This window comes from Dermochelys coriacea, chromosome 1 (genome assembly GCF_009764565.3).
Source record: "Dermochelys coriacea isolate rDerCor1 chromosome 1, rDerCor1.pri.v4, whole genome shotgun sequence".
In the NCBI taxonomy this organism is placed as follows: Eukaryota; Metazoa; Chordata; order Testudines; family Dermochelyidae; genus Dermochelys; species Dermochelys coriacea.
In genome coordinates this window covers 197,589,611-197,616,798 of record NC_050068.2, presented here as the reverse complement: position 1 = coordinate 197,616,798, position 27,188 = coordinate 197,589,611, and the positions used below count along the sequence as shown (strand labels likewise).

At 37.7% G+C, this 27,188-nt stretch overlaps 1 protein-coding gene across 22 annotated transcripts in view; it reads right to left on the bottom strand.

Moving 5' to 3' along the window:
* Positions 1–27,188, bottom strand: part of LOC119844474 (ABI family member 3 binding protein) — a 411,236-nt gene that overhangs the window by 120,974 nt on the left and 263,074 nt on the right. For 16 of the 22 annotated variants that reach the window (XM_043511028.1, XM_043511059.1, XM_043511093.1 and 13 more), the window contains 8 exons: positions 24,141–24,215; positions 22,471–22,545; positions 13,948–14,028; positions 11,945–12,019; positions 8,261–8,326; positions 7,788–7,862; positions 6,605–6,661; positions 1,111–1,185 (listed from right to left, as the gene is read on the bottom strand). In XM_043511028.1, coding sequence (XP_043366963.1) covers positions 1,111–1,185; positions 6,605–6,661; positions 7,788–7,862; positions 8,261–8,326; positions 11,945–12,019; positions 13,948–14,028; positions 22,471–22,545; positions 24,141–24,215 — 579 coding nt within the window. The remainder of the gene's footprint in view (positions 1–1,110; positions 1,186–6,604; positions 6,662–7,787; positions 7,863–8,260; positions 8,327–11,944; positions 12,020–13,947; positions 14,029–22,470; positions 22,546–24,140; positions 24,216–27,188) is intronic. The other 6 variants (XM_043511123.1, XM_043511109.1, XM_043511120.1 and 3 more) reach the window with 4 other exon arrangements.

Here is a 27,188-nt window from a genome sequence, read left to right as displayed (position 1 = left end):
GACCACACATCTATTATGTGTTGTTTATTTTCCAAAGGGAGAAATGTGTGGAGTGGAGGGTCTAGCTTTGCATGTGCAAGTTCTGTCTAAGAAAACTAATTGCCGAATAAAGACAAAGTCGTCCCAGGGTAAACAATAATATACTCCCAACAACAAAAGTTAATTTAGAGCTGCTGAAAGGCCTTTACTATATTTACAAGCCTTCACCATATTTTTAGATCGACAGATAGTTAGGGAAACAGTTACAGTAGAAGGTGCTCAGGACAACCTACAAATCCCTCAAATGGTGTAGGGAAAAGATATATATAATACTTCAACAGGAATCCCCTTGTATTGCATCCTCTTTTCAAATGACATTGTCTCAGTCAGTATTTACAAACTGTATTGTGATCACTTAGTCTTGTTTGTAGGGTGTGAACCTCAGTCAAGGCACGGATATCTTTATGGCAAAAGATATCTTTTCTACTGTACATTGTGTTGAGATCATCCCTTGCTTTTTGGTATCTCCACACAGTATTTCTAGCTATCCTCCTTTCAGTGGAGGAGTGACCTCAGATTGCTATTTCACTATCAGCTCTGATACAAAGCTAACCTCCAAAGCTTCTGAAAGCTCTGGATAAACCCTCAGACAGTCAATCTTTCTCTGAACTTTTGATTGTTTATTCTACCTTTGCAGTACTGCAGGGGCCTAAGACTTTTCCCCTCTATATGTAAGTCTCACTTCCCAACAGCTGGCAACATACTAATCCACATCTTTTCACCAATAATTTTGTCTACCTGATACCTTTTACCCAAGAAAAGATCACAATCCCAACTGATCCTAACTCCACCCTGCTTTCCTTTCCTTCTAGCCCCGGAGGTCCTTTCCTGACCCCTCCCTTTGGTAAATACCACACTACACAGGCACAATGCCTTGCCAGAGTTTCTGTCTGAAATCTGCATTGTCTCTAGTACAGAAAAAACCAGGATGTATTTGCTGGACTTGGGGGAACAACATGGAATGTGAAATCACACTGAAATCAGGCAGAGCTGAGTTAAAACAGAGACAGTAATAAATAACCTTTTTGGTACAAAATATTAAGCTTCAGAAATAATGCAACTATCATTTACCAGATTCTAGCTCAAATATTTCTGGAATTTCAGATGTTTGGGGAGTGGAAGAAACATGTAGAAAGTCATATGAAGCTGGAAAACAAAACAAAAAGCTGTGCTTTATTAATTGAAAACACCAAGAACCATCATGGAACAACAGCATCTTCACTTAAAAATTTAAGACTGTTTCCAGCCTCTACAGAAGTATTAGGAACTGAAGATCATCAGCAGCTGAAACCTACATTGCTATACAAGAACGATCTAATAAAGAACCATATTTATTTTCCCAGACATGCATACACACACACACTATGCAAATGACAGTGATTGCTGAAATCATAGTAAAAATACCACAAAAGATGTAAGCAAATATTATTGACAACCAGAAAGACAAAAATATAGATGAAAGATGACAAGGTAGATGAAAGGAGATTAAACTTTGTAGACAAGCTGAGTAACAGGCTGAGAATGACTTGTTGTCTAGTGAGCCATGCAAGGGACTGGAAGTCCTGATTCTGAAACAGACTCACTCTAAAAAATGTATCCCTAGAAAATTGCTGAAGAGAACAATCATTCACTGGCACATGGGAGGATGGGACAATAAGTCCAATCCTTCAGTAATGTATTTGATCATATGATTCTCTGTGGGCTTGGGAAATAACAAGCCACTCTGCCTTAGTTTTCTCATCTCTAAAATGGAAATGATAACTACCTGACAGAGGTTCAGTGAGGATTAACTAGCTAATGCTTGTAGCTTTATTGGCACAGTATTGTAGTACTATGAAATATGTTATTAAAAGCTGTTAGACTTAGAGTGGAGCTGCTAATGGGCATGTATGCAAGAGAGGAAGGAAATTAATACCTCCAAATGATATAATATTCTCCAGTGTCCATGTTTGTTTGTACGAGAAAGGGATATTGTTCAGCATAAGCGGATAACACAAAGTTAATATGTTCTTTGACACAGTTTTAAATGTGATCTACAAAGAAAAATAATCAACATGGTCTGTTCCCTTTGTTTCTTTATGATGTAAAAAGCCTGAAACGCTCCCTCCCCCAACATAATGAGCAAACAAATGTTTTATTTGTTTTTTACCTTACAAATATCAGGAATATCAAGTCTTGCCTTCCCTGTTTTTGCCTGAGGATTCCTCAGCAGACCAAAACTGCATGTGAGCTTTCTCATTACTTTCCTGAATGGCAAGGAGTGTTAAGTCTTTAACAAAAATGAGTTTTCTTCCTCAGTGTTTGTCAGGAGTTTAAGTTAAATAGGTTTTAACAAAAACAAACCAAAACATTTTAAACTGAGAAAATAGTATTTCCCCTAAATTGTTCATGGTTCGTTTCCAGGGTGCTAGTGGTATCATAACTAGAATAGAATAGATTAACTAGAATCTCCTGCAATCCATACAACAGTTTTCCAGGGGGGAAAAAGTTTAAAAGACCTTAATTTCTAATGCTAAAAAAGCAGGGGGAGGGAGGGGGAGAAGAGAACCTTTGGGGGGTGAGAAATCTTTCAGGCCTTCTTCATATAATTTTACAAATATCAGAAAAACCAAAACTTCTTTTGCAGCTAGTCTTTAATGAACAGACAGAATCAAGGATGTAACTCTCTAGTGTAAAGGCAGATATCACCATGTGAATGGAATGGGACTTAAGTGAAAGCTGAAAACTATAACAAGACACACTACTTTCAGAAATATCTTCCCCTCAGAACCCAGTTGGTTGGCTGTTTTCTCTGTGTAGGCAAGTTTCTAGTGTACTGTAATCCATGTAACCTTTAAACATAGTGCCAATACTATTGCCAGGGGAAGCTAATGGCTAGAATACTCAAGAGAACCCAGAGCTCAGACCTTACCCAAGGAAAAGAAAGATGAAAGCAAACTTGTCTGCTAGAGTATAGGCAGGGAGAAAGCTAGGGACTATCTGGGTGAGTCTACACTGCAAAGTAAAACTGCAACACTGTCTCTGAGCCCGGGTCAATAAAAATAGCACTGTAGACATTCCTGCTCAGGCTGGAGCCTGGGCTGAGACCCTCTCCTTTGCCAGGTGCCAGACAGCGCAGATGTACCCTCTGATGCTGCAAAATAACTGATAAAAGTCATTGTGGTCCCAGACTTGGGCTGAAACTTAAGGTTTAAAAGTGGCCATTGTAACAAGTATTGTAAAGTTTATCATTGGTTGGTTAACTCAATTAGTTAGAGCAAGGTATTAATAATGCCAGCAACCAGGCAGCAATCCTCACAATGTCTGCAGCTTTAAAAAAAGAGACTGATCTTGTGGTTAAGGCACAAAGAAAACACAGAAGGGGCAAAGATGATCTGGTTCAACTCCTCCTTATACCATAGACTTTCTGGGTGACCACAGGAAAAAAAATCACTTAATCGCTCAGTGCCTCAGTTTCCCATCTATAAAATGGGGAATAATATTTCCATTCTCCCACCTCTGGTCTGTCTTGGATGTTTAGATTGTAAACTCTTTGGGGATCAAACTATGTTTTATATATATATATATATATATATATATATATATATATATATATATATATATATATATATATATATATATATATATATATATATATATATATATATTTACAAACCCTATATACACACACACACACACACACACACACACACACACCAGCTACCATAATGTGGACCCAATGTCAGCAGGGTCCTCTATGTATTACTATAATACAAAAAACATCCACAAGTCTGAGGAGGGACAGGGAGATGCCAATAGATCAGACTTCATCACTTCTATGCCATGGAACTGCACAAAATCCCCCCCCCCAAAACTAAAGAACAAAAATCCCACAATGTATCACTACTGTTTTTAATGGTTTTGCCAGCACTATGTTTTTCTGGGTTTGTGAAATAGCAACACGTTTTTCTTTTTTACATTAGGTAAAATGTAGTTTCTGTATGTGGACAACTATCATTTTTCACAGTTGAATCCTCAGCAGGCAAGTAATTAGTAGTTTAGCACAATTTCAACACAAATCTTTTAACTACCTATACTTTTTACCTGCAGAAAGAACTCTGTGTAGCTCAGATGCTTGTCTCTTTCATCAACAGAAGTTGGTCCAATAAAAGATATTACCTCACCCACCTTGTCTCTCTAATGTCCCAGGACCAACACTGCTACAACAATAGTACAAATTACATTTTACACTCATCTTCAAATCCTGCAAGATAGACACTCATTCCTACTTTTCATCTATGCAGAGAATTTTTGTAATTGGGTGGGCTGGACTAGTTGAAACAAACACTTAATGCAAACCACATGCAGGATATATGTGTAAAACTTGACATCTTTAAACTATTTAATTTAATAGTCAACAAATGTTACTTATCCACAAAAGCCTCTCTATATTACAAAGACAAAAACATGACTGGGGAAGGAAATACTCATAAAAGTTATAAATAAGTTTCCATTCCATTCACACAAGGTCAACTGCAAAATAAGAGGTTTCGGATAACAGTGTTGGTTATCAAAGTTAATAAGAAGCAAGTATGCTAACGAGTGGCTAACTACACCATAGTTAAATTTGTGTGTAAAATGCATTTTCAAAGTGCTGTAATATATTTAGGGCCTGATTAACCATCACTTTACTACAGTTTTACACTGATGTAACTCCATGGAGTTACAATAGCATAAAACTGGAGTAACATAGTAGTGAAGGAGACCCATAAAATGGAAGAGCTCAAGAATAGATAGGTAGGCTTAAAGATTCAATATGATAGTAATGCCTGATCATTTATTTACTAGCTCAGTGATCAGTTTTTTGTCACTAACACCAAATTACATGAGGTTATTAAAAAAATAGTAGCTAAACATCCTTCTTCAGGGGAAAAATGGCAAAGCAGGTGCTTTAGTGCAGCACTCATCACCTTCGGATCTGGTTTGAAAATGCAAGTCAACACCAGTAGCCTACAAAAAAGGAATCAGAACTCAGTAGGCTAGATGTTCCAAAGCAGTCTTGTAAATGCAAACAATTACAAATGCTGACTACTATTTTCTAGTATCAAATAGTCTGATTCCAAGTTTTAAATTAAGCATTGATATCATATTAGTATTTTGTCATTTGTTCAACTCCCTCAAAATAAGCAAACATTTTTATATTTGGCCATCCATGTTTTATTTAAAATGAAAAATGCCAGATAGGATCACAGTTCCATATTCTCCTCTACCCCCGCTCTCTTACATGGTGCAAAATGTATGACCCAGTGTAAAAAGACAGGTTTCAGAGTAGCAGCCGTATTAGTCTGTATTCGCAAAAAGAAAAGGAGTACTTGTGGCACCTTAGAGACTAACAAATTTATTTGAGCATAAGAGTATGTGTACGAGTCTCTGTCATGCAGAACCATTTAATAGTGGAAGTTAGAAGTTTGTGCCATTCTGTCAATATATAGAGAAGTTCCTTACTGAGCCTCTAATCCTTTAAGGTTAGAGTCATGTATATATTACACTTATAAACCATTGTTCTCAATGAAGGGCGTTGACTCCAATTTCCAACCGAATAATAAATTAAATATATAAAATGTTAATTCCTTGTTTTAAAAGTCATGCATTGCCTGCTCCAAATTTTGATCAGGGCTCAATCCTGCAAGCTGCTCAGTTACTATGGTATAGCATAGCATAAAACCTTAGACACAGAGAAGTGATGAGTGCCCATAACATTCACTGCATCAGTGGGGGGTTGGGGGGGGGGGAGGAAGAGGAAGAGATAGAGCACAGCATCTTGCAGTAACAAGCTCTGAGGCCCTTTTTGCCCCAGTCTTTATCAACCATCCAGATTCCTAGAGACACTCTAAGAGTGGAATTCTGTAAAACAAACACACACTTAGATAAGAGTAATTAAAGACAATGTCATTAATTTGGTGCATTAAGGTAAAGAGAAGTGGTGGGCTGCACAAGATTGCTTAATAAAAGATTATGAGCCTTTAGAGAACAATGAGCGGTAATGACCAGATATGGTTAGTGCCTTTTCTGAAGTTTTTGGTCTAGAAGGAAAAAACTGCATTTCTCACAGGGCTGAGAGAAAAACTAGATTACAGTTTCCGAGATCATGACAGAATGCTTTGTTGAGCACAGAAAACATATGCCATCAACTTAGTGACAAAGCAGTTGGTCAGCTGCTAAGTCTCCTTTTAAATTAAAAGTCAGTATATTCCACAGTGCAATCTAATGGCAGCAACTTGAAATTGCCTCAAAAGTTGGATGGAATTCTCAGCTTTAAAAGGAAACAGAATATTCTGTTCACATAAAGACAACAGACGTGCACAGTCAGAACCATAAGCATGGGTACAGCTGCATGCTACTTATGTTCAGTGTGTTCTGGAACAGATGACTGATTAAGAAGTTTCATAATGTGTCTGAAAAAGGGAAATAAAAGAAGTGTAAAGAATAAGCTTTGACAGTATGAACGGGAACTGAACTGAATTCTGTGATATGGAAATCTAAAAAGTATGATATTATACACCGAGAAAACATCATCCTCATTTACCAACTTCTGCTTTACTAGCTTCAGGTGTAACAGGTTTCGGAGTTGTTTGAATAATTACTGTAAGAAAAAAAAATCCATTTGAGACTGTCAGATCCTATTGTACACCTCACAAATAATTTCTTTATATAGTTGCCGTTTTGTGTTGCTATGTAGTTTAACAAAATTGCATTTAAGCTTCCTGTACAGTAATGAATGGGACAGAATTGCAGATTATACTTTTTTTCAAATGCAAATGGCCTTGAACTAAGGAAGCCATAATTATATAATTATAATTATGACATTATAGCCAACCTTACAGGTTATGTGGCATCAACTGTGATAGATTTTCAAATAAAGGCTTCAGATCTGATTCTCTACTACTTTGCACTCTGTGCGGTCATTTATCCCTGTGCAAAATATATGTAACATACCAATATGCAAATTTGTTAGCTTTTTCATCCCCTTTGCACTAATTTTTCATAGGGGAAGAGGGCTACACAAGGTAATTTAGTAGAGGATCAGGCCCTTACTCTATTCTACATTTTATTGATTTACATACCACTTTTATTTTCAAATCATTTTCACAGCAGAAACAAGGCATGAGTTATCTGTGAGAAATAGCAGCTTGCTACTGGAGTGGGGTAACTGGTCACTCTGAGCAAAGTTTTCAAACCTGGGTGCTTAAAATTAACTTGCAAATCTATACAGAGACTCCTAAAAAAAAAAAAAAGGCCTGATTTTCATAGGTGCTGAATGAATGTAGCTACCACGGATTTCAGTGGTGTTTGTCAATGCTTAGCATTTCTTCAAATCAGGACACTTAAATGTAGGTATTGAAACATGGATTTAGATATTAACTTTAGGTATCCACTGTAAGCCGGGTACAATTTTAAGGCACTAGGATGGTTTACAGTAATACTTTATTATATCCATTTGTATATAATAGGTCAACAGCTACTGTACTTAAAATATGATCTTACAAATCTAATAAAGGTATATGAGAAATTTAATCATAATGATTCAGGATTCTAAAGGTGTCATACAAAATGTTGTAAATGTTCATACAGCACATACATGTCAACAGTATTCTTGTTCCCAAAGTAAGTTATACAGGGTAAATTAAGCTAACCACTTGACTAAAAATACAGAGGTGTCTTCTAAATTTACCTGCCAAAAGAATTAATTTCACAAGAAATATAATTACCAGATTTGGTTGGTAGCTTTTCTGGGATGCCAGATTGTTTGGATCTTGAAGAAACAAGCTGTGTTTCATCAAAAACTGAAAAGAGAATCTGAGTTTAAAATGTTGAGGGACTTCAGAGCTGATGGGGCAGCACGGCACTTAGCTACAGCCAAGTTGCACATTTCAAGATGATGCTGACACAGAGAAAAGCAAGATGGTGGATGGGCAGAAAGTGAGCTGTGAGATGATTGTGTAACATGAAGAGTGAGGTTGGTGACAATAGGTCCTTTTAGCAGCAAGCCGTTAAATCAGTTCAGAAAATGCTTTTCAGATGATGATTATGAGGAAATGGTTGATACAGCAGGATCAAATGAAAAGTTTTGCATGTGCGGTTTTGAAGCCGAAATGTTTGAGCAAACCTTAAGACTATCCTTTGCAGATAGAAGATATGCCAAGATGATCGAAAAAATAACTGAATCATATAAAAGATTTACCCATCACTGTTCCTGGGGTTTCCATAGAAGGAAAAGATGTAGATTTCAGGGCTGGTTTCTTGGCAGCTAAGAGCAAACATGAAAATAATCCTGAGATATTGGGGTAGGCATTCTTTGCACAAGTGGTACCAACTCATAACTTTAAAACAGAAAAAACAAGTCCGTATTTGGTTTTTTGTTTTTTTTTAAAATCATTTAAGTTTTTGAGAAGATATGAACTCCCTTGATCTATTGCAGTTTATGAAAAAAATCCAAATATTGTGGTTTGGGCTCATTTTTAATGAGGATGACAAATATATGTTAAAATTGGAACTAATAAACTAAATTGTTTTCTGTTTCATACAGTAGCTGTCTGCTTCCACATCTATTTTCAATCAGATTCTGAATTACTCATTTTATCAGCGGATATGATCCCATGCTACCTTATCAGCAGAAAGGGGAATAGTGATCTTGGACATTATGCAAACAAATACCACATTATTCACAGCTGTTGGCACCAGGACTTTAACTGTATTTACACCCAATAAGAACTATGCGATATTTCCCAAAAGTATCACACTAAACTGCAGGTGTATAAAAAAGCTGTCTTTTTTAAAAATTTAAAATTCAAAGTAAATTGGCCATCCACAAAGTTTCTAAATTAAAAAAAGATGCCTCTCTGTGGTATAATCCAATCCAAAAATAAAGAAGAAAAACATTCTGGGGGAAAGCAGGGAAAAATTTATGTAAAACACAACTAAAGATATATTTACAGAAACTAAATTTTACTCTATTTGCTGATCTTATGAGAGATCTGACACTTTCTTGATGCAATTAATATAAAACCCACTTACTAAAAGTTAACTTTTAAAAAAATGTAACATTTTAAAAAGCAATTCAGAAGATAGTCACTTGAAACAATAAGTCAGATACTGTGCAGAAAAGTGACGTGGTATCATAGGCCTTGTAAGTGTACTGGCCTCTCTGAGAGCATGGGATTTTTCCCATTTATTTCAATGGAGGCAGAATGAAGCCAAAATAATACACTTTATAAAGAGATTCACAAGAATCATGCTCAAGGTTTGGAAAATCCAGGCTAAAGGACCATGGTATTCAAATTCTATAGGCTGGAACACAGTGTCAAGAGTGATAACAAAAGCATTCAAGCCCCAATCCTGCAAAGTTATTCAGGTGAAAAGCCCTTACCAACCACATGGAATGGCACTGACTTTGTCTGGTATGTCTACACTCGGGGGTGCTGGAACAATTTGTATCGTGGGGGTGCTCAGAACCATTGAATGAAGCTGTAAACCCTGCATATGATGGAAACCAATTCAAGCCAGGGAGTGCAGTAGCACCTCCAATTCCAGCACCTATGTCTACTCCGTAATGAAAAATCCCGTGGTACCAAGTCTCAGAGCCTGGATCAGATGACTTGGGCTCCCAGGGCTCGGGCTGTGGAGCTGAGAATTGCAATGCAGACATTTGGGCTTGAGCTGAAGCCCAGCCTCTGAGACCTTCCCCCGTCACAGGGCCCAGGGTTCCAGTTCAAGCTTGAATGTCTACACTGCAATTTTATTGCCCTGCAGCTTGAGCCCAAATCAGCTGACCTAGGCCAGCTTTAGCCATGCCATGGATCTTTTATTGCTGTGTAGATGGGCTCAATGAGATTCTGACTGTGTGAATCTCCCTCCCAAAATCAGGGCCCAAACCAGAATAATTAAATCACACTTCATGCTATGTGGTCTCAATGGAAGACCTCAAAAATACAATTTAGAGCTAACCCGAAACAAATTATGTGAATGAAATGCTAGCTTTGCCAGGTCTATCACTATTCTATTTTTTTACCTTTAATTTTGGAAAGCAGGTTTGGGATTAGATTATTAGTAGTATTATCCCTAATAATTTTGAAGTCAGTAGCTATATTTCAACAAACCATGTTCTTAAAAAATACTGAACATCCTCTCTTTAATACTGACTTTAATTGCTTTTCAAGACGTACAATTAGTTCACGGGAAGATGGGGTGTAAATCTACCTCGTGCTAGCCTGCCGTGCACTAACTGTTCATGTGGACCCTGAAGTTGCTCACTAAAATTTCCCTATGCACTTTGATCTAATCCACTTTGAAATAGGAGTAGATCTAAGTGCACTAGGGAACTTTTAGGGCATGACAGCATGGTCCACACATGGTGCGCAGCATGCCAGTGTGAAGTAGATTTACACCCCAGCTTGCTGTGCACTAACTGCTCATCGAGATGAGCCCTAACTATATCTTACTGGATCTCTTTCACAACAATAGAAATAGATGGCTATGTTCATTTCATAGGGGAGACAGCTGCTGGCCTCAAAGCAAAGCCAGAAATGCTGTGAGAAATTATAAATCAGAAACAAATTCTAAAATCCTTACCAAATTTCTACTCAGTCCTAACTCACACTGAAGTCTACCGGAGTTTGCTTACGCATTTCAGTATTAGGGACTTCTTTTGCATGAACTGAAAAGTACATGCTCTAAATAAACTGCCACTATCACATGATAGGCTGCAGTAGCATTTAGTTCAAGAATTAATTGAATCAGTACTGTCTCAGGGGAAAGAATATACCACTTACCTCACCTGAGTGTTAACTAAGCCTGATCATACTTAAGCAATGAAATTCAAGTTCACAGCATTATAATGGGGTCTTCTGAGTTCATCTTATCTATAAACTTGCAAGTTAGAATTTAGTTGTGAAATCAGTTAAGAAAAAATATGCTCTGGCACAAATTCAAAATAAAAGATTAAAATAATGTAAGTCAAAAAAAATCAATAAATATGCTCTAGCTCTTGTTAGTAATCATTAGACTTTTTCACTAAAATATTAGTGAGGTTCACTACCTCACTATTCTAACACCTTAGCATGGGCAAGGATAGTTTCCACTGGACTCTATGGGAACCATACAAATGCATCCATGGACAAAATTATGCCCTATGGCAATTGTGGAAGGGTTGTCAGGTTCTCAAGCACAACAGAAGTGCTATGGTCTAAGGTTAAAAAAACTGCCGATTCTGGGTACCTAGCTGGAGACTTATTAAAGGGGACTGATTATCAAAGGGTGAGCCCTCAACACTTTATGAAAATCAGGCCCTTTTAAAGTATGCCAACAGTTGAAGCAACACAAATAACTATTCACATTTGAAAATTTAGGCCATAGGTACATCTCTAACAAGAAGAAGCTAATAACTTCACTAGACAAATCAACTATTTAACAAAGTCATTACACAGTCCACAAACTTTGCTGTTGGATGGAATGACAGTTCAGCTGAGAGATACAAGCCACCTCTGAAACTGAAGGGGCATTTACAAGGAAAATGCTAAACCCATGGAACAGATCTTTCACAAATAGAAGTTTTTATAGCTCTACTAACTTAAATGGAGCTGTGACAATTTACACGAGCTGAGGATAGTCTCCATATCTTCACAAGTCTTCTAACAACATTTGTAAGTAAATCATTTTGAGCATCATGTCACTAAAATCAAAACAAGACTTATGTGGAGTCATAATTTTGCAGGAGAAAAATCTCATGGCTGTAGCATTATAAACCATACAACCACATTATTGTATCCGAGTCATTAAAACCACAAAACCCACCTGGTCATAATACCATCAAATATAACTCAAATAATATTTGTCTCGAAACTCTCAACTTTAGAAATAAGGCAATTACCAGGTTTTGTCTGTAGTATTTTTGGAGTATCAAATATTTTGGATCCAGAAGGCATCAGCTGCATTTCATTAGAAGCTATGATAAAAGAAATAATGAGGTCTTTATTTTCTATGGGTCATTGGGAAAACATGGCACAGAATTATTCCAGCACACACAAAGTGCATGCCAGAAGCCAGCAATATAAGAATAGGCTGACCACTGAGATACAATTTCATAAATAATGGAAAGAAACATTGTGGAAAGAGAGAAAGGAGATTGGAACATGAATATCCTCAGCTCTGTCCTGAACCATCATATGAAGAATCACCTGTCTAAGGAAGACAGAAGTAAATATCCAACAATGAAAGTTTATCTGCTTTGTAGTTAAGCAGAGACAACCATGATTTAGTTCTCATAAAAGCATCCTCTAAAGTAGTGCAGCCAAACAAAGTTAACCTTGCCAAAGAAACTGCAAAGGAAAAAATGGGATTAAAATAAGCTGCAAGCAAAACAAAACAAAAAAATCACCATTACACAATGTTCCCCTGGGCTTCTGAAATGCAGGAGGTGTTTTAGTGTTAGGAAATTCTGGAAGCCTGTTTGGAACTGCAAGGGGGTAAGGGAAAAAGAGAAAGTACAAAATTGATGCGAGTCAGTAGAAAGCTGAAAAAAAAAGTGTTTGTTAACACTTGCGGTTCTCTTTGTATAGTGTAACAAAAAGACCCTTGTCCCTACATTCCAGTGCTGGTGAATTCAATACAATCTTTTCTTTTATTACTCACCTATATACCTACTAAGTACAGAGTTGCATACATCATTCCATGACTATTCATGCCTGCGCCCCTCTCTGGAAAATGAGGCCAAATTTTCAACTAACTAGGGGCCAAATTTTCAAAGACTATCTCTGGACTTTTGTTGACAATTTTGCATAGATTTGTGTGTACAATACAGGGAATGAATTTAACATTTTGACATTTCTTAATGCAGAATTGTTACTGCAAGGAGACTGTGGATGCTGCGTCTAACAACAAAACAAAAATGAGTAACTGTTAATGGAGAAAACACAATTTGCAATACAAAGTTTGTGACCAGGATTTTGTATAGGACACTTTTTTCTCCAGGAAGAAAATAAAGATTTCATGCCATGTTAAGCCTTAATGAGTCATGAGAATCATACAAATGACATTTATATTTTAATTGACAATTTGATGCCATCAGACAATCTTCCTTGAGTTGTTGATGTTTTGAGCATTTATACATTTAAATAATCAATTTTGTAATATAACACAAACTGTGTAACCTGTCACAACAGGAGGCTAAAGATAATTTCTAACTTCACCTATGTAGATTTGCATTGCTTCTACCTTGAAAATATACAAGTGTTTTTGTGATTTTTCCCCCCACACATTAAAAATGGAGCACATGCCATTCTGCAGAGATGTCAGTAGCATAGCATCTCTTATTCTAGAGATACGCCTATTACTGAAGGAATCCAGTCAGGTGAATTTATTATTTTAATGGCACCTACTGTGCATAATAATGTTACAGTCCCTGTGGTTTATAGTGAAAAACTGTTTCCATGTTATAAGTAATGTATTACCAAGGAGGATTTCCTTGAAGAAGGATCTTGAGAGAAAACCAAGGAGCTGGACTTTTCTCTTGTATCTGTAGAGCATTACTACTAGTGCTACACCTGGTTACAGACATCAAGAGACATACAGACAACCCAGAATTCAGTAAAGGGCATGACAGAATATTACTTTGAAAATGAGAATACTTGGTACACCTATCAAGAAAACTTTACCAGAGACTATCATCTCACAACGACAGCCTTCTGTACTACATTTTATCTGAGATATATAAATTAGTAGCTGTAAATGTAAAATAACCCAGTAAAATTTAATTAAGATTTTCTTTGGAACAGCTCACTTCTGAAGTGTTGTAGTAAAAGGTAGGAGAATTCTGGAGTGGAAAAAAGAAGCAAATACTGTATATAGAAGCTAAGAAGTAGTCAAATTAGTTACCCAGTATGTTCTGAGTTTGTACCAGGTCAGATTTAGGAGTTGATTTTGTTTCTTCAAGTCCACTGTCAGTTTCACTGTGAGCTGGAAAAAAGAATCTAGACTTAATTTTGAATCAAGAACATAACAGCCATATTGGGCCAGACCAATGATCCATCTAGCCTAACTTCTTGTCTTCTGACTGCGGCCAATGCCAGATGCTTCAGAGGGAATGAACAAAACAGGCAATCAAGTGATCCATCCCCTTTAGTCCACTCCCAGCTCCTGGCAAGCACATATTAGGGATGCTCAGAAGAGGGTGTTGCATCCCTGCCTATCCTGGCTAATAACCATTGATGAACCCATCCTCCATGAACTTATCTAATTCTTTTTTGAACACTGTTATAGTCTTGGCCTTTACAATATCTTCTGGCAAAGAGTTCCACAGTTTGACAGGGCGTTGTGTGAAGAAGTACTTGTTTTGTTTTAAACCAGCTGCCTATTAATTTCATTGGGTGACCCCTATTTCTTGTGTTATGTGAAGGAGTAAATAAAGTTTCGATTCATTTTCTTCATACAAGTCAAGATTTTTAGACCTCTATCATATTCTGCCCCTCTCTCCCCCACGCATCTCTTTTTCAAGCTGAAAAGTCCCAGTCTTATTAATCTCTCCTCATATGGAAGCTGGCTCAATATCCCTAATAGTTTTAGTTGGCCTTCTCTGTACCTTTTCCAATTCCAATATATCTTTTTTGCATTGGGGTGTCCAGATCTGCATACAGTAGTCAAGATGTAGGTGTACCATGGATTTATATAGCGGCATTATGATATTTTCTGTCTTGTAACCTATCCCTGTCCTAATGGTTCCTGACATTATTTAGGTTTTTTGACTGCTGCTGCACATTGAGTGGATGTTTTCAGAGAACTATCCACAAGGACTCCAAGATCTCTTTCTTGAGTGGTAACAGCTAATTTAGACCGCATCATTTTGTATGTATAGTTGGGATTATGTTTGCCAGTGTATATAACTTTGCACATATCAACATTGAATTTTATCTGCTTCTTTTTTGCCCAGTCACCCAGTTTTGTGAGGTCCTTTTGTAGCTCTTTGCAGTCTGCTTTGGACTTAACTATATTAAGTAATTTTGTATTGTCTGAAAATTTTGCTACCTCACTGTTTACCCCTTTTCCAGATCATTTACGACTATGTTGAACAGTACTGGTCCCAATACATACCTCTGGAAGACATCTCTATTTACTTCTCTCTACTCTGAAAACTGACCACTTATTCCTACCCCTTGTTTCCTATCTTTTAACGAGATACTGATCCATAAGAGGACCTTCCCACTTATCCCATGACTGCTTACTTCTTGTAAGACTGTAAGCTTACAAGTTTCAGAGTAGCAGCTGTGTTAGTCTGTATCCGCAAAAAACAGGAGTACTTGTGGCACCTTAGAGACTAATAAATTTATTTGAGCATAAGCCTTCATGGGCTACAGCCCACTTCATCAGATGCATAGAATGGAACATATAGTAAGAATATATATATTTACACACACACACACACACACACACACACACACACACACACACACAGAGAACATGAAAAGGTGGAGTAAGAGGCTAATTAATTAAGATGAGCTATTATCAGCGGGAGAAAACTTTTGTAGTGATAACCCAAGATAACCCATTTAGACAGTTGACAAGAAGGTGTGAATATACTTAACATGGGGAAATAGATTCAATATGTGTAATAACCCAGCCACTCCCAGTCTCTATTCAAACCCAAGTTAATGGTATCTAGTTTGCATATTAATTTAAGCTCAGCAGTTTCTCGTTGGAGTATGTTTTCAAAGCTTTTCTGTTGCCAAATTGCCACCTTTAAATCTGTTACTGAGTGGCCAGAGAGGCTGAAGTGTTCTCCTACTGGTTTTTGAATGTTATGATTCCTGATGTCAGATTTGTGTCCATTTATTCTTTTGCATAGAGACTGTCCGGTTTGGCCAATGTACATGGCAGAGGGGCACTGCTGGCACATATCACATTGGTAGATGTGCAGGTGAACAAGCCCCTGACGGCGTGGCTAATGTGATTAGATCTTATGATGGTGTCACTTGAATAAATATGTGGACAGAGTTGGCATTGGGCTTTGTTGCAAGGATAGGTTCCTGGGTTAGTGTTTTTTTGTGAGGTGCGTGGTTGCTGGAGAGTATTTGCTTCAGGTTGGGGTGCTGTCTGTAAGCGAGGACTAGTCCCAAGATTTCGAGAGTGAGGGATCATTTTTCAGGATAGGTTGTAGATCTTTGATGATGCGCTGGAGAGGTTTTAGTTGGGGGCTGAAGGTAATGGTATTGGCGTTCTGTTATTTTCTTTATTGGGCCTCTCCTGTAGTAGGTGACTCCTGGGTACTCTTCTGGCTCTGTCAATCTGTTTCTTCACTTCAGTAGGTGGGTATTGTAGTTTTAAGAATGCTTGATAGAGATCTTGTGGGTGTTAGTCTCTGTCTGAGGGATCGGAGCAAATGCGGTTGTATCTTAGAGCTTGGCTGTAGACAATGGATAATGCCCTGGATGGAAGCTGGAGGCATGTAGGTAAGTATAGCAGTCAGTAGGTTTCCGGTATAGGGTTGTGCTTATGTGACCATCGCTTATTAGCACAGTAGTGTCCAGGAAATGGACCGCTTGTGTGGATTGGTCTAGGCTGAGGTTGATGGTGGGATGGAAATTGTTGAAATCCTGGTGGAATTCCTCAAGGGCTTCTTTTCCATGGGTCCAGATGATGAAGATGTCATCAATGTAGCGCGAGTAGAGTAGGGGAGTTAGGGGACAAGAGCTAAGGAAGCATTGTTCTAAGTCAGCTATAAAAATGTTGGCATACTGTGGGGCCATGCGGGTACCCATAGCAGTGCCACTGACTTGAAGGTATATATTGTCCCCAAATGTGAAATAGTTGCTGAACACAACACCATCAATAGCCTCAGGAACAACTCTGATATCATAATGAAAAAGGCTGACAAAGGACGTGCTGTTGTCATCATGAATAAGTTGGAATATGAACAAGAGGCTGCTAGGCAGCTCTCTAACTCCACATTCTACAGGTCATTATCCTCTGATTCCACTCAGGATTACCAAAAGAAACTATACCATCTGCTCAAGAAACTCCCTGAAAAAGCACAGGAACAGATCTGTGCAGATACATGCCTAGAACCCCGACCAGGGGTATTCTATTTGCTACTCAAGATCCATAAACCTGGAAATCCTGGATGCCCCATCATCTGAGGCATTGGCACCCTAATAGCAGGATTGTCTGGCTATGTGGACTCTCTCCTCAGGCCCTACGCTACCAGCATTCCCAGCTATCTTCGAGACACCACTGACTTCCTGAGGAAACTACAATCCATCGGTGATCTTCCAGAAAACACCATTCTGGCCACTATGGATGTAGAAGCCCTCCACACCAACATGGACTACAAGCTGTGAGGAACAGTATCCCCGATAATGTCACAGCAAACCTGGTGGCTGACCTTTGCAACTTTGTCCTCACCCACAACTATTGGGGACAATATATACCTTCAAGTCAGCGGCAATCCTTGTAAGCTTTTCTTTAGCCAATGTGTACAAACTTTTTTTTTTTTTTTGAGGCAGCCAACAATCTATGCTATAGGATTAGAACAACTTCTGCAATAGCACAGCTCCACCATCATTAAAACCTGTAACTTTGATTTGAGAAGTGAAATCCAACATGGATATGATTTTGGATTTCTTTTGGGGCAGTTTTACACGGACAATAGGAAAATAAACCCCCCACAAAGAGTAAAATTGAGATCTGGAGCTCATGAAGTGTCTTTGCAAAAATTTGCCAAAATTCAATACTTAACCTGCTACAAACAAAATGTATAATACCAGTGATATATATAAAACACTTTTCCCCACCCATACTGTACTGTTTTATTATTATTATTATATTATTATTTATTATTATAGTCTAACACTGAAACTTTATGATGGAAAGATTCACCGAGGTTTTCCTCAACTCTTCCCTCTGTCCAGTATTATTATTACATTATACTGGTCAGCTGCTATTCATTACTATTATGTCTACTGATTTAAAGTAAAGCACCTGTAGCGTATGGAATATTTGTTCATCATAATTAACCTCAATTGCTACCCATATTTTATTGGGCTAGTGCACAACCACATGCACCCAGTACTCCTGTGGACCTAAATAACTCTTTTGGGTGTGCAAGGACTACAGGGCCAACTTATTAAAGACCAAATTCTGGAAGTTGTTTTGTCTAGCAATAGATGCCATCCAGAAAACTGATGCACAGCCACGGCAGAAGTTTTCTATTTCATTCTGAATCACTCCATGTAACACGAGCTGCAAAGGGACATTCCATGATAGAATCAAGATGTGAGTCAACAGTGTTTCCAAATCATATTTGGTGTTTTTCTTAAAGCTCCAGTTCATAGATTTTAAGACCAGAAGGGACCATTAGACTCGTAGACTTTCAAGCTAGAAGGGACCATCATGATCATCTAGTCTGACCTGCACATTGCAGGCCACAGAACCTCACCCATCCACTCCTGTAATAGGTCCACAATCCTAACCTCTGGCTGAGTTACTGAAGTCCTCAAATCTTGATTTAAAGATTTGATTTAAAGTTACAGAAAATCCAGCACTGACTATAGTTCAAACCAGCAAGTGAGCCAGGCCCCCTGCTGCAGAGGAAGGCAAACCCCTCCCGCATAGGCTCTCTGCAAAACTGACTTGGGGAAAATTCCTTCCCAATCTCAAATAGTGACCAATTAGACCCTGAGCATGTGGGCAAGACCCAGCAGCCAGACACCAGGAAAAGAATTCTATGTAGAAACTCAGTGACCTCCAAATCTAGTGTCCCATCACTGGCCACTGGAGATATTTACTAACAGCAGTCACGGATAGGATATATGCCATTGTACTGTAGGCAATCTCATCACATCAGACTCTCCATAAATTTATCAGGCTCAGTCTTGAAACAAGTTAGGCTTTTTGCCTCACTTCTCCCTTTGGAAGGCTGTTCCTGAACTTCACTCCTCTGATGGTTAGAAACCTTCATTTAATTTCAAGACTAAACTTCTTAATGGCCAGTTTCTATCTATTGATTCTTGGGCCAATATTGACGCTTAACTTAAATAACTCCTCCTTTTCCCTGGTATTTATCCCTCTGATATATTTATAGAGAACAAATCATATCTCCCCTCAGCCTTCATTTTGTTAAGCTAAACAAGCCAAGCTCCTTAAGTCTTCTCTTGTAATGCAGGTTCTCCATTCCTCTGGTCATCCTAGTATCCTTTCTCTGCACTTGTTCCCATTTGAATTCCTCTTTCTTAAACATGGGAGACCAGAACTGCACATAGTATTCCAGATGAAGTCTCACCAGTACCTTGTGCAATGGTAACAACTCTTCCTTATCTCTACTGGAAATACCTTGGCACAAAAACAGAAAGGCTAAAGCACATTATTAGTTACATCTAACATAAAAGGGACATAAAAGGCAATAAGAAGAACTTTCTATAAATACATTAGGAGCAAAAGAAAGAACAAGGAAAGTGCAGATCCTCTGCTTAGTGGGGAAGGAGAGCTAATAATTGATGATGTCAAGAAAGCAGAGGTGTTGAATGCTTATTTTCATTTAAAAGGGTGACCAGATGATCAATACAATTAATATTAACAATAAGGGAGAAGAAATGCAAGCCAAAATAGGAAAAGAACAGGTTAAAGAATATTTATACAAGTTAGAAGTATTCAAGTCTGCAGGGCCTAATGAAATTCATCCTACGGTACTTAAGGAGCTAGCTGAAGCTATCTTGGAATCATTGGAAGTTATCTTTGAAAACTCATGGAGGATGAGTGAGATCCTAGGGGACTGAAGTAAAGCAAACATAGTATTTATCTTTAAAAAAGGGAACAAAGTGGACATGGGGAATTACAGACCAGTCAGCCAATCTTCGATACCTCAAAAGATACTGGAACGAATTATTAAACAAGCAATTTGTTAGCTCCTAGATGATAATAAAGAATAGCTCCCATGGATTTGTCAAGAACAAATCATGCCAAACCAACCTAATTTCCTTCTGTGACAGGGTTACTGGACTAGGGATAGTGGGGGAAGCAGTCAGTGTGATAGATCTTGATCTAATGAGGCTTTTGGCACAGTCTCACATGATGTTCTCATAAACAAAGTAGAGAAATGCACTCTAGATGCAATTTTTATAAGGTGGGAGCACAACTGCTGAAAGACCATAAACAAGTAGTTATCAATAGTTTTCTGTCAAACTAGGAAGGCGTACCTAGTGGGGTCACCCAGGGGCCTGTCCTGGGTCTGGTACTATTCAATATTTTCATTAATGACTTAGATAATGGAGTAGATACTAAGCTTATGAAATGTGCTGATGACAACAAGCTGGGAGGGGTCACAAGCACAGGATTAGAATTCAAAATGACCTTGACAAATTGGAGAATTGGTCTGAAATCAACAAGATGAAATTCAATAAGAACATGGGCAAAATATTTCATTTAAGAAGGAAAAATCAAGATGGGGAATAACTGGCTAGTGGTAGGTTACAGTGGATGACAAATTGAGTATGAATTAACAATATAATGCAGTTACAAAAAAGGCAAGTATCATTCTGGGGTGTATTAACAGGAGTGTTGTAAGACATGGGAGGAAATAGCCCTGCTCTAATCGACACTGGTGAGGCCTCAGCTAGAGTATTTTGTCCAATTCTGGGTGCCACACTTCAGGACAGATGTGGGCAAACTGGAGAGAGTTTAGAGGACAGCAACAACGATTAAAGGTTCAGAAAACCTGACCTTTGAGGAAAGGTTAAAAAACCTGGGCATGTTCAGTCACCAAATATGTTAAGGGCTGTTATAAAGAGGACGGATCAATTGTTCTCCATCTCTACTGGAGGTAGGGCAAGAAGTAACGGGCTTAATCTGCAGCAAAGAAAGATTTATGTTTAATAGTAGGAAAAACTTTCTAACTACAAAGGTAGTTAAACTCTGGAATAGGTTTCCAAAGGAGGTTGTGGAATCCCTGTTTTAAGAACAGGCTGGATAAACAGTTGTCAGAGGGGTTCTAGGTTTACTCAGTGCAGGGAGCTAGACTTGATAACCTCCCAAGGTCCCTTTCAGCCCCACATTTCTATGATTCTATGAAATAATCAATGTGTGCCTTATTTCTAATTTGAATTTGTCTGGTTTCAGCTTCTAGCCATTGGTTTTTGTTAATACTTTCTTTGCTAGATTAAAGGGCACTTTAATTTCCAGTATTTTCTCGCCATAAAGGTACTTGTATACAGTAATCAAGTCATGTCTCAAACTTCTTTTTTGATAAATTAAAGAGTTCCTAGCCTTCTGTGCCACTGTTCATTTAAAAGAAAACATGAAGGTTCCATACAGAGCAGCTGCTCAGATGCCACAAGAGCCTCCATAGCAGCAGCAGCTGGAGGACTTCACTGAACAGCCTGGTACCCACAGTAGAGCACTGAGGGCTAGTTTCAAAATGCCCTGATAAGCTGCCACAGGTAGAACTAAGGCATGTTGCAGTGGTCCACCTACTGTTTTTAAAATCTGAAGTAGTCACTGTACAGAGCTGTTTCCAGCCAGAACACAGACTCACAATAACGCTCCATTTTACAATGTAATGTGCTTCTGTTTTGTGGCCAGTGCTAAAGAACTAGAATTTGTCTCTCTATCATTGTCAGCAATGAGACAGCTGGAGAGATTATCTTTATTTACAGCACTTACAAAAGTTAAAACAACAATTTAGCCAATCAGAAACCAATACTGATCACTAATATATATCACACATTCTAAAAATAAAAAAAAGTGTTTATTCTGGCAATTCAGGCTTTTGATTAGTGAAATATTGGATTTTTTCTCTCTCTCTTTTTGTGGGCCTGTAGATGCCAATCACCACCAGCACAAGGTGTTGGCAAGTGGCAGTCTCAGCTTCAGAAAATGTGTGTTTAATCTTACTCCTACAGATTTCAATCAGAGCAGGGCTGTGCCCTCAGTCAAATGGCAACCATGTCGGTGCTGAAAAGAGCATTAATTCTCTTCAGGGAGAGCTTTATACTACACCACATGTATAGATTTTCAGGAAATATCTTTATATAATTTTATTTTCACTTGAAATAAATAAATATAGGCAGCAATATTATAAGAGACTAATCAGAACAACAGGTAAAAGATTGCCATAGCAGCAATTTGCATTTCATAATTTGGAGATATTACTTTATCTTTTTATTGAATCATGAATTATTCAAGGCAATTTGAACATTTAAGTTAGGGTTTGTTTGTTTTTTAAAGGCACTGAAAAGTATTATAAGTAAATTGCTAGATTTTCAAGTTATATTTATTAGGCCTATTACACATAATATTATACAGCCTATTGCAAAAGCTCTTTTTTAATACCACATCCATGAAAGGGAGATTTCACTAAGGCAGTCTTTGGTAGCCCTCACTCTACAAAGAAAGTAGCATAAACATAGTATTTACCCAGAGTGTTCAATGGTAATTCAGGCGTAGGTGCTATGCTAGCTTCTGCGGATTCCAGTTCATTTTTACTGTGAGCTATGAGAAATAAGATAATTATATTTTTCTTTCAGTAGACATTCACTTTACACTTTGTCCATAACATGCTAAGCATGCTTCAAGCCAGAACTGACCAGACTGGTTTAACAGCTGTAACATCTCATTTCATAAAGGTAGCATGCTATATGATGGGGTCTAAAATGACTGTTAACACTCAAGAAAGAGATCTTGGAGTCATTGTGGATAGTTCTCTGAGAACACCCACTCAATGTGCAGTGGCAGTCAAAAATGCGAACAGAATGCTGGGAATCATTAAGAAAGGGATAGATAATAAGACAGAAAATATCATATTGCCTCTATATAAATCCATGGTATGCCCACATCTTGAATACTGGGTGCAGATATGGTTGCCCCATCTCAAAAAAGATATATTGGAATTGGAAAAGGTTCAGAAACGGGCAACAAAAATGATTGGGGTCTGGAACGACTTCCGTATGGGGAGAGATTAATAAGGCTGGGACTTTTCAGCTTGGAAAAGAGACAACAAAGGGGGGATATGATAGAGGTGTATAAAATCATGACTGGTGAGGAGAAAGTAAATAAGGAAGTGTTATTTACTCCTTCTCATAACACAAGAACTAGGAGACACCAAATGAAATTAATAGGCACCAGGTTTAAAAGCAACAAAAGGAAGTATTTTTCACACAATGCACAGTCAACCTGTGGAACTCTTTGACAGAGAATGTTGTGAAGGCCAAGTCTATGATAAGGTTAAAAAACAACTAGATAAGTTCATGGAGGATAGGTCCATCAATGGCCATTAGCCAGGATGGACAAGGATGGTGTCCCTAGCCTCTGTTTGCTAGAAGTTGGGGGCTAAATCATTTGAACACTATTCTGTTCATTCCCTCTGCGGCACCTGGCATTGGCCACTGTCAGAAGCCAGGATACTGGGCTAGATGGACCTTTTGTCTGATACAGTACGGTCATTCTTATGTTCTTATATTTTACCCCTGCGGCCCAAACAGTTATATATAAAAACTAAATGTTTGGATGTTTTCTGCTGTGGAATGGAAACCAATGCCACAAAACCAGATATTGCAACACATGTTGCTTCTTTAGGACCCAACTCAACTTCCATTGAAGTCAGCAGAAGTGTTGCAACTGACACAAGTGGAAGATGGGCTGGGTCCCTACAGAGAAACAGATGAAGCAAGGTAGCTTTCTGAAAGCTTGTAACAAAAAGTCATTGACAAGAGGGATAGAAAGACAATTTTAAAAAAAGAACCACTGTACTTTTCTGTAGTACTTCGAAAGGTTAGCTTGTTGTATGGTTCAAAAGTAATATAAAAAAAGGATAAAACACACTCAGAATTCGTCGAGGTGCGTTTTTTTTTTAAATGTATCAGCTGTTTTGCCTTTTCATATGATATCTGAAGCTGGCTGCCAAGTTAGCTGAACAATGTATAGAATAAGCTAAGGCATTTCAGGTTTGTCCACAAATAGAATAAAATAAAAAAGGCTATTTGATATTTTTTATTGCATACAGCAGAGACTCAGGCCATTTTTTGTAATAAAAGGAATTCAGGGAGCAGCAAGCTTAAGGGTTAAAATTAACATGCAGATGCTTTTACCTGGAGATGCCTCTGATTTTTCTGGGGCAGCAGACATGGTAGGTTTAATGCTTTCCTGAACTGATTCAATGGTAGCTACAAAGCAAAAGGTTAACACAATTGAGTGAGATAAGTTTCAGAGTAGCAGCCGTGTTAGTCTGTATTCGCAAAAAGAAAAGGAGTACTTGTGGCACCTTAGAGACTAACACATTTATTAGAGCATAAGCTTTCGTGAGCTACAGTCACTTCATCGGATGCATTTGGTGGAAAAAATGCATTTTTCCACCGAATGCATCCGATGAAGTGAGCTGTAGCTCACGAAAGCTTATGCTCTAATAAATTTGTTAGTCTCTAAGGTGCCACAAGTACTCCTTTTCTTTTTGAGTGAGATAAGGTTGCTTAATATCATGGTATGCAATTACAGTGGTGGCTCTAAAGAAACTCATTACATACTTTACCCAGTTTTGCACCAAGATTTTAATATATTTTCTATTATAAGTACAAGCAAGTGCAGAGGACTACTGCAGACTGAAATAACCTACCTATTTATCTTTGAAATAACAACAAATATAGTTTCTTTTGAATAAACGTACATAATGAATTCCTAGATGCAGAGTTTGTTTGTGGGTTTTTTTGTATAATCCCTTTGCTAGAATTACTCTTTGTTGCAGAAGGCATTCAGCAATAAGGGAGTGTGTTTAGTGGTTAGATCAGGGGAAATTTATGTCCAGAAGCTTTTTTGTGATAACTCTCTGTGAAACATGGGCAAGTTGCAAAACTGTTCTATGCCTCAGTTTTACTATCTATAAAATAGTGATAAAAATATTTACCCACCTCAAGATGTTGCAAGTTTTAGTTAGCACTTTACAAACTTCACAAACAAAATACTTTGTTTGAAAAATGCCATCTAAGAGCAACATATTATTATTCTCACTATGCTGAAGGTGTTCTATTGGGTAATTAGACCAAGAACATTTACTAGGAAAGGAGCCTTAAGGAGATTTATTCATATCAAACAGCATATCCACTTTAATACATAACTTGTGATGTCATTCAAAGACAATTCTCCCAAGTCCTAGAACAAATGCAAAGATTCTGCTAACTGTTGACCTGATCCACCTCCCATGGAAGTCCATGAAAAGATTTTCACTGACTTCAAGTGGAGTTCAATTGGGCCTTATGAAAGAGAAAAATGTGCTAACTGTTCAAAAAATGCAATTGAAAGGGTGAGGAGACATAAGACAGCATTAAGAAATATGGGTTGCAGTGTTAAGAGAAAAAAAATTCCAAAGTGGAAAATTCTGAGAAATAAGGCATGGAAGAGATCCGATCATAGAACAGTCTCTCTATGGCATCTCAGGCCAAAGGGGACGAGAGATGCAAATGAGAAAATGGTGGGATGCCTGGCTTCCAAAAACACAGAAAAACCCTAACCCTTTTGGTAGAATAGCATTTTCAGTTTTGATGACTAAAATCTGAACCAAAAATACAAACAAAAATCAAGGAGCTAACAAAACGGGCACTCAACTACACAACTCAGTTATCCTGCTTATTGCTATATCCCATTCCTCACCCTTCATTTGTTCATTGTCTATTTAGATTACAAGATGTTTGGTGAAAGGATCTCATCTTCATTGTACGTGTTTCCATAGCTTGTTGACAATACACAATTAAAAATCCATAAAAGAAAAAAATAAATATAACCACCTCTGAGATGGCCAGCAGTAGTTAATACATGGCACACTGTACAATGTTGCGAAAAGGCATTATTTTATATTTAGTACACACAGACAAACATACGTAGCCTATATATAAAGCATCAATGTGAGAGCATAGCACTGAAGGTGAAAAGATGGATTTCTTGAACTGTGTTCTTATGACTTTTTTTTTTTTTTTTTGACACTCACCATTTTCATGGTCAAGGAACTATACAAAGGATTACTTAACATTTTAACTTTGATCTACCCCATACAGCAAGTTAGTTTCCTATGTGTGTACTGTGTTTCAGAGAGCACTATAACTTTGTCCGATAACACAACAGCTTTTAATCATTGATGCAAGTTAGCATTTATCATGGTCAATTTCAGCTTCACAAGAGAATACACAAAAGAAGTTAGACAAATATTTAGGTATTTTTAAAAATGTTAGGTTTCAGAGTAGCAGCCGTGTTAGTCTGTATTCGCAAAAAGAAAATGAGTACTTGTGGCACCTTAGAGACTAACAAATTTACAGCTCACTTCATCTGAGCTGTAGCTCACGAAAGCTTATGCTCAAATAAATTTGTTAGTCTCTAAGGTGCCACAAGTACTCCTTTTCTTTTTTTAAAAATGTTGAACAGGAGGGAATCAGAACTGAAATTATTGCTTGAATGCACAACAATTCAAGTAAATATTAACTGTGCTAGACAGAAATGCCACACAAGGAACATTGGCATATCACTTCAAAGTTGTTTTTTTTTTAAACTATAGTGCTGGCAACATAGAGAAGTGTACACTGTTGAACAGAAACAATGACACAAACAGAAGATCGAACTACTTGACCCTTTGTGATGCTAGTGTTCTGAACTGGAAAGATATCTGAAAGGAATGATCACTGCATAAAGAAAAAATATGGAAGCAGCTCTCAAGGTGAACTATGAAAACATGAAAATACATAAAATATTTTAGTAAATAAATATAGAGAATCTAATGATAATAATAGAAAAGTTTAACAATGTCTTTATTTGGAGCAAATGAACATACAGTCAGCATTTGCCAACAGTTAACATATAATTGTATTTGAAATACCACATTATCCCTCTATTCTTAAATTAGGAAATAACAAATACCACAGAATTATCAGTTAACAGATGATGATTTTTTTGAGTGGCACTACTGTACAGTACATAAGTATACACAACTGCTGGATGTAAAAAGGAAAAAATGAACAGAGGAAATGAAGGATTGGCATATATATGAGCTGCATGCCTATCTGCTTATGCAAGACAACATGCATGAAAGCCATGCACAGGATTTGATTTAAAAGACAAAGGAATTTAAGTGGATGCAGCTGAGGTTGTTTGAGAGAGCA